We start from the raw sequence: 7,786 nt of genomic DNA, 5'->3' as shown, positions 1-7,786 counted from the left end.
TCTCCCCACATCTGGCACTGTATGGGTCCATTTCTGCAGCTGGGCCTCCTCCCCTCCTTCTAATTGGGCTTTAATTGGGCCTTAACTGGATCAAGGGCTTCCTTCCCTCTGCCCCCAAACTGCCCCTGCTGGGAAACCAGCCCCCACCCCAAAGAGAAAAATGACATGTATGACTTTCTTTGGGGTTTTTCTTTTTCTAAATAAAAACCGTAGTATTCTGCCCTGTACCCATGGGATCTTGGGATGACAATAATAATTAATAGTAATACCCTTGTTCTTTATTAAAATACTTGTATCTGGCCAGAGTGAAAAGTGTCTGTGTCCAGCTGGTGTCCCGCTTTGCAAGAACGGAGGAGAAGTCCCTGGAGTGAGAGCGCCTCCTGCCGGCCGTTCCAGAGGACGACAAAGCCAGCGACCCAAACCCCGCCAAGTTGTGAAATAACATTTAAAAAAACCAAGGAATCTGGGCACCCTTTATTTCACTTGGAGTTTTGGGTCTTAAAAAAAATAAATTATCAGTGCTTCTTCAGTCTTCTGTTGTCCGGAGGGTTCGCTTGATGGCTTCTTTGGAGACTGCAAAAGAAACGAAGAAAGAAAAGCCGTAAGACAGGCGGGTTGCAAAGACAGATCTCTCTCCAGCTTAAGCCGGCTCAAAATTGGGGGGAAAGAGTTACGCAGACCCCCCCCTCCCCAGGCCAAGGCTTGCTCCGTAGCTCTGCGGAGTTTTAAAAATAGACCCTTTGCCACCTGGGAAAATCCCAACCCACGGCTTTTATCGGCCAGAGAAGAGGGAGGGAGGTAATGCTGGCCTAATCCACTTTGCAACCAAAGTTAGCAAAGCATTAAGCCGGATCTGAGCAGAAGCTAACAACATGGCCAAACATGGATAAACCATCGTCCACAGCGAGCTGCCCACTGAGGACTATTTCAGGTCTCTCTCAGCCCCTTCCTCGAGGTCCAGAGAATGGGGGAGAATGTATTTTGGGGGCTGGCAGAGCTGAAACCAGCAGAAGAGGCCACAGGTGCCATCTACATTGCACAAATAATGCAGTTTGATACCACTTTAAGTGCTGTCGTCCCACCCTCTGTTGAATCCTGGGATCTGTAATTTTACAAGGTCTTTAGCCATTCTTCCAAAGAGGGCTGGTGCCTCACAAAACTTAAAATCCCAGGATTCTGTAGGATCGGAGCCATGGCAGTTAAAGTGGTGTCAAATTGCATTATTTCTAGAGTGTAGATGCACCCAAAGACAAGAAAACATCATAAATCTCTTACTGTCCCAAATGAAACTTTAAGGAGAGGCACGTTAGCCTTGCAGAATGAGGAAAGGACCATCTAAAACCCAGGAAAACCACTCCATAGCATGAAGGTGCAGTGGGCCCAAGGGCCATATCTGGCCCACCCCCGGTGTGCTCTTTCCTCCACCTGGGAATTTTGGGGGGTAAAAGTGGAGTATGTTACATACGGAGGAGCGGAGCCAGTGGCTGGAAGCTGCCCTTGGAGGCGGAAGAGTTCAGCTGTTTGCCAGCGATTGGAGCACTGGGGGGGGGGCATTAGCCATAAAAGACAGAAGAGGGGAAGAAAGGAAAAGAAAGAGGCATGAGGAACAGTGAAGCAGAATTCAGAGACAAGGAAGAACTTAGCAGCCCCAAGGCTGGAGCAAAAGAACGGATGAGAAAGAGAGATCTAAAATGCCAAAGAGGGTGGCAGGAGGTTTCTTGCAGGGATCCCCATTTAGTGAGGCATAAAGGGGACAAGTTACACCCGAAGGGTAGAGGCATGGAAAGTGGGGCTTTTCTCCCGCCCTTGCACAAAAAAGGCTTTAAAACTGATGCAGGCACCTAACCACCCAATGGTTCAGCATATGCAATGTCATTTTTGCCACTGCCAGTTGAATATTACACAAGTCCAAATTGCCGGTCCCCACACTTAGCGCAACCGAGTCCTGTCTAAGTCACTAACAGGGATTTATTTAGGGGTGATGACTCCCCTCCACTCCCCAAAATCTCGTTTGCTGAAATGTTGGGGCAGCAGCATCCTTTGGCCAAACCAGGGTAATGTCATAATGTGAAAACGTGATAAAAGGGTGAACAGGAATCACACAGCCTTCCAAATGTTGCATGACTGGGACTCCCATCAGTCCCTTGGGCTGCCAAGTCAGGATGCAGGGATGATGGGAGCTGCGGTCAAGGCATGCCCAGATGGTTCTCCTCTGCCTTGCTGTTGTGTGAGACCCTCCTTGTTTACCTTCCTTGGATGCTGCGGCGGCTCGTCCCCCGAGGTCATTGAGGACACTGTCCACCGTCTGGTGATGCCTGAGGAACCACGGACGGATGACCTGGCGGTAGATGACCTGGGAGCCATTCCAAGATACAGGGACCATGCACCAGACCAAGAAGAGACTCTGGATGGGGGAAAGACACAGACGTGTCATCGTCAAAAGGCTTATCAATAGCACCAACCGAAGAATTCCTGATGGGTTTCCATCTCAGGGACTCAATCTCTCAGTTCTTGGAGACATCAAGACAGCCTTCTTCCAGGGTTTGCATTGCAGAGATAGACAGTCCCATCCAGGCAACCCTTCGGATCAGCTTCGGAATAGGAGCCCAGGGTTTGCAGAATCACAGCTGCAGGACTTCCTGGCCTGATTGGTTGCTCCTAACCAAAAACCCATTGAATGGTTGAATCAACACATAGGTAAGTCATATTGCTTCAATGGGTCTACCCTACACTTCTGACCAGGTTGATGGATATGTGTGGGTGTCCTGTTGCATGGCAGGTCACTTTGGGTGAAAAAAATCACTCCTTCCAAAAAATATTAAAGGGGCTTATAATGAGTTGGGCCTCTGCCACGAGGCAGATGGACTTCGGAGTCCTTTTTTAAACAACCATAAAGCTTATGTTACAACAGGAGAGCCCCGGGAGAGGTGTGGAACTGTCCCCACTTCTGGGTCAAGACATTGGGGTGATGGTCAGTCTCAAAAAGTGGGGTCTGAGGCCTGCAAATGGCACACCAACCCACCCAATGTACCATCACCAACCTTTGTTCCCTTTAGTGTGGCTGCAGTCCACACAGTGCAAGAAAGTGGGACTTTCGCCCCATTGATATATCTTGGGAGCTCTCTGTTGCATTGCCCAGAGTTTGTGGGCTCAGCTGCCCTTCGTAGGGGCAATTCACAGCCGTTAGCTTTACAAAAAAAACCCCATCTTAGTTTGTCAATACAGGTTGATCCATAGGAGATAACCCTCAACGAAACAAGGATTTGGAGACAGAGGCCTCTCAGGCATTGATAAGACCGCTTTGCACAGTACTGGCTAGACTTTAACCCACCACCCTGGCTCCCTTCTGCTTACCTTCCCAGCGTAGTAGAAGGGGAACCAGTAGAGGAAGGTGTCAGAGAAGAACTCTGCCACGCTAAAGAGGCCATAGACCACCCAATAGGTCAGCCATGTTGTGTCGTCCTCTTTGGTGGAGCTCTCGATGGCTCTGATGCTGGAGATGGATCAAGGAGGGAGAGCAAGCAGGTCAAAAAACAGGGGACTTTGCAAGTCGGCCCTGGCAGCTCCCAGAAGGACAAAGGCCAAGGGCTCTCCAAAGACCAGTAAGTCCAGCAAGGCAAGGAACTCACATCCCTCCAAGTTTTGGGGGGATGCATGGGATCCTAAAAGGGTGGCGGGACATGCTTTTATCTCTCTGTGCAGGTACTTACGAGGCATAAGCCGGATAGACAAAGCCGATGAGATTACAGAGCAGGGAAGCGCCGTATCCGAACATTAGGTAGAGTCCCAGGAAAGCAACCGTACCTGGGAGGAAAAGCAAAGCCAAGATCAATTGCAAAAAGACACGCATCTGCCATCCAAATCAATAAGAAGGAGTATGCCATTTATAGAATCCATAAGGGAAGCAGGACCTCTGTAGGCTCACAAAAAGCAAAACTGGGGCAGTAGCAAGGATTTCTGCCAATTAAAACGTTGTTAGCCTTCATTTCAGACATAGCTGTGTATCAGTATCTACAAGCGGATAAAACAGTTGAATGAAGCACCTGAACAGGACTGTTTCCAGGAGAATCCGGGTCCCAGAAAAACCCCGTAACAAAATTATAGAAAACCAGTGATGATATGAATAAAGCATACACAAATATATAAAAATATACAGGCCTAGGTACTGTGAGAAAACATAATACACTCAGAACAAGACAAGGCTTGAAACTATATTGGTTCATCCCATCTATTATCATTATCATTACCTAGAGTATTATTAGTATTAATATTGGTATTAGTAATATCAACCAAAGTAGTTAAATTCAAGTCAACAACAGTAAAAGAAAACTGTGTACAAATAACCTCTGAACAAGTGGACAGCATTTGTATTTGGCTGCCCAGTGTCCTGGCTGCCATGCCTGCCCTAACCCACAGTCATGGATAATTCCAGAGCATCTGGAGGGCTGAAGGGCCTTCCCATGTTCCTCCCTCACAATTAGGTTTAGGAAAAGGTCAAACTTGCCAGGCTGTTTTTGGGGAAGAAGATAAGACGACAACAAAACCTGGCCACAACATGGAGGCCAACCAGAATAACGGAAACGTTATGTTCAAGGAGCATTCTAGAACAACATGGCTGATGCCCTCAATGTGGGAAAGAAGAACAGTCACATCTCTCTCCTTCTGAAATGATGTTAGGCCCCATTGTTCATATAGGTATCGATCAATAAAAACATTGAAAACACTTCTATTTGGGGAACTACTTGGCTCAGGAAGGAGGAGAGGAGGGTTGGTCTTGTCCTTCCCTGTCAGCCCTGGCAAAAGCAACTTGCTGCAGTCGCTCTTCTGTGAAATGTTGGAGGGTGCGTTATTAATTAGTCCTGAGAAAAGCAAAACCACTGAATCGATGGTTGAATTGTGACTCAAGATGCAGGGAAATCTTTGCACGACTCTTTTGAGTGTGCAAAGCCCTCTCCTCCTTCCAAGCTGAGCCTCTGAGACTTGGAATAAAAGGGACACAGTGTGCAAATAGAGAGCGGCGTGTGCCAGAGATGGTCCCTGGGCCGAGGAGGAAAGATCAGGAAGACGGATCCGTCTGGGTTGTGACAATCATTAAACTCCCCAGAGGCAAAGTCCAGGTCGACACGGCTCTTGCAAAGCCTTTTTCCAGGGAAAGAACACAAAGGCATGTGCTGAATGTCACTCTCCCCAATTACGAAGAGCCGCCTTTGTGTTTGTTTGGATTCCCAAATGCTAAGTTTGGATTCATCTGTCATCTCAGATACTGAGTTTGTATTCTTCTCAAACATTGCATTTGTATTCCTTTGTACGTATTCCCAAATGCCACACACCAACTTTGTATTCATTCCCCAACCGCTTCAGTCTTCACTTTCTTATGCAGGAATAATCCAGTTTCACACCACTTTAACTGCCATGGCTCAGTGCTATGGAAATCTGGGAAGAGTCATTTTGTGAGACATTTAGCCTTCTCTTTCTGAGATCTCTGGTGCAGCCACAAAATAAACATCTCAGGATCCCATAGGATGGACCCATGGCAGTCAAAGTGGCGTCAAACTGGGTTATTTCTGCAGTGCGGAAACAGCACCACTTTCCAAACCCAGGCCAACTCAAATCCCTTTCTTGCGCCTCCTTGTTGCCCCTGGACTTGTGGACTGCATTGAACTGTGCAAGGCATCATTGCAACACATTCGGACTCTGCGGAAAACTTGATATTCCGGTTTATGATCCCTTCTGGGACCAACAACCTGTTAGCTTCCACAATTTCATGAAAAAATCATGTTTACTGGACCAGATTCTTTTTAAAGGATGCCTCGCAGGGGTTTTAAATTACCTGTTTTTTTGGGAGAAACTTGAATTGATTGTTCTCCAGGAAAGAAAAATCCCAAATGGCTAAAAAGAGGGAGGATATATTTAATAAACATGTAAGTAAGGAGCTTATTTTATCGCAGTTGGCTCTAACGGGAATGTGATTTCTAGCAAAATAAACCGGTTATGCTAGAAAGGGTTAAACCCCAACTTACCCCCTAATTTTAACAATTAATGTGTCTAGTTAATGTATTTAAATTTTAATTAATGAACCTCCCCCTTGAAATCCCTGGATATCGGCAGAGTATGAATATTTGCAAATTGATCATACTATAAGGGTGAATCTACACCAGGGTTAGGCAAGCTTTTTGAGCCGGGGCCGGGTTGCTGTCCCTCAGACTACTGGGGGGCCGAAGCCAAAAATTAAATAATTAAATACTTTTTTAAAAAAAATAATAAAATAAATAAACCAGGACAAATGTAGGACAAAACTTTCAAATGGAGGATACTTTTTTTTAAAAAAAATGGAGGACACGCAAAAAAATAGCTGATTTTTAAAAAAATGTTAATATAAATGCATGTTTCGGAGGCTTCTATAGACAATTGCCCCCCTTGCCCGCCGCTTGCCCCCCTTGCCTGCCGCTTGCCCCCCTTGCCCGCCTCCTCCTGATAGGCCAAAGGCCCCATGCCCTCACACGAGAGGCCAAAGGCTCCGGCGGCAATCGGCAGCAGGACCGGGCGGGGGCCGGTCCCAAGGCCTTGCTGGGCCGCATCCAGCCCGCGGGCCGCAGGTTGCCTACCCCTGATCTACACCATCAAAACAATGCAGTTTACCATCACTTGAACTGAACTGGCTCCGTCCTACAGAATCCTGGGATTTGTAGTTTCTGTGACGCACCCGCCTTCTTTGGCAGAGGAGGCTCAAGACCCCACAGAACTACAGATCCCAGGATTCCACAGGATGGAGCAGCAGGGCTTGAAGTGCTGTCAAACCACATTATTTCTACAGCGTAGATGTGCCATAAATAAAGGAGGGGATCATCCAAGCGGCCCCCTTCCTTCCTTCCTTCCTTCCTTCCTTCCTTCCTTCCTTCCTCATATCTGGAAAGGCAACCCCACCGAAGGTCATTCTGGGGATGGTCGCCCTTTGTTTTGGACTACAGTTCCAGCCACAGTGGCTGGGGGATGATGGGAAATGGAGTCCAAAGGTAGCATGTCTGTTGGAATCCCAATGCCACCATGACTCCTTTCTCAGGCTATAACAACCCAGAAGGTGGGAGAAGAGAGGAGAGCACTCTGCACATGCTCAAATGCACTCTGTCATAGGAAGCCAGGCTTTAAAGCAAGGGTTTGGCCTCTTTGTCTGCACTTATGAAGGCAGGTAAAGAGGGTGCCAGAGCATGGACAGAATTCCCCATCTCACGAACCAAGAGCCATTTCAGTAGCAATGATTACTATTAAAGGTCTTGGTTTATCTTTTAGGCCATTTGCCGGAAGCTTAGGGCAAAACAGTCATCCAGGCCGACAAAGGAAGAGCCAGGTGTGGGGAGAGCTGCGTGCTGAGGGTCTCCGGACCCCTCTCACCTGTGGACTCGAACTCAGCACCTTGGGGGTCATGAATAAGGAAAAAAGCAGCAGGGTTAGCAGCATTGAGACAGGAGGAGGCATGGCAACAAGTGGGGCCTTATGACTCAGGTGGCAGATGCACCTTTTTACCTTGCAACAAACCCTACTATTCAGTGCCCTGGGAGCCCAGAGGGCCCAGAGGGAGAGGGTGCCCCTGAGCATGTACAGAGGACAAGGGAGAAAGATCTCACCTGTGGCCAGGTGTTGCCTCTGGAGCCCGGTCCTGGCCTCCAGGCTGCCCAGGAGGTCGCCCAGCCAGCCAGGCTGCTCCAGAAAGGCCTTCCAGCGGCGCTGCAAGGAATCCATGACGCCCAGCAGCAGAGCCAAGCAAGAGACGCCTGGCTCTGCTCTAATC

General features: G+C 48.1%; 1 protein-coding gene across 2 annotated transcripts; it reads right to left on the bottom strand.

The window, feature by feature from the left end:
* Positions 1 to 459: 459 nt before the first annotated feature.
* On the bottom strand, positions 460 to 7,784 carry LOC149308242 (receptor expression-enhancing protein 6-like). Of its 2 annotated transcripts, XM_089535383.1 has the most exons (6): positions 7,623 to 7,784; positions 3,711 to 3,804; positions 3,355 to 3,493; positions 2,248 to 2,404; positions 1,466 to 1,539; positions 460 to 573 (listed from the first exon to the last, which is right to left on the bottom strand). In XM_089535383.1, the coding sequence occupies exons 1-5, from the start codon at positions 7,735 to 7,737 to the stop codon at positions 1,514 to 1,516; spliced, it is 531 nt and encodes a 176-aa protein (XP_089391509.1). In that variant the 5' UTR covers positions 7,738 to 7,784; the 3' UTR covers positions 460 to 573; positions 1,466 to 1,513. The 2 variants fall into 2 exon arrangements, with proteins under 2 accessions (XP_089391509.1, XP_089391508.1); XM_089535382.1 differs by lacking the exon at positions 1,466 to 1,539.
* Between the last annotated feature and the right edge of the window lie 2 nt (positions 7,785 to 7,786).

The sequence above is a fragment of the Sceloporus occidentalis genome, unplaced genomic scaffold (genome assembly GCF_023333645.1).
Source record: "Sceloporus occidentalis isolate IW3139 unplaced genomic scaffold, rSceOcc1.0.p SCAF_8, whole genome shotgun sequence".
In the NCBI taxonomy this organism is placed as follows: domain Eukaryota; kingdom Metazoa; phylum Chordata; class Lepidosauria; order Squamata; family Phrynosomatidae; genus Sceloporus; species Sceloporus occidentalis.
Note: the sequence above shows the minus strand (reverse complement) of the source record. Positions and strands in the feature narration are given on the sequence as shown.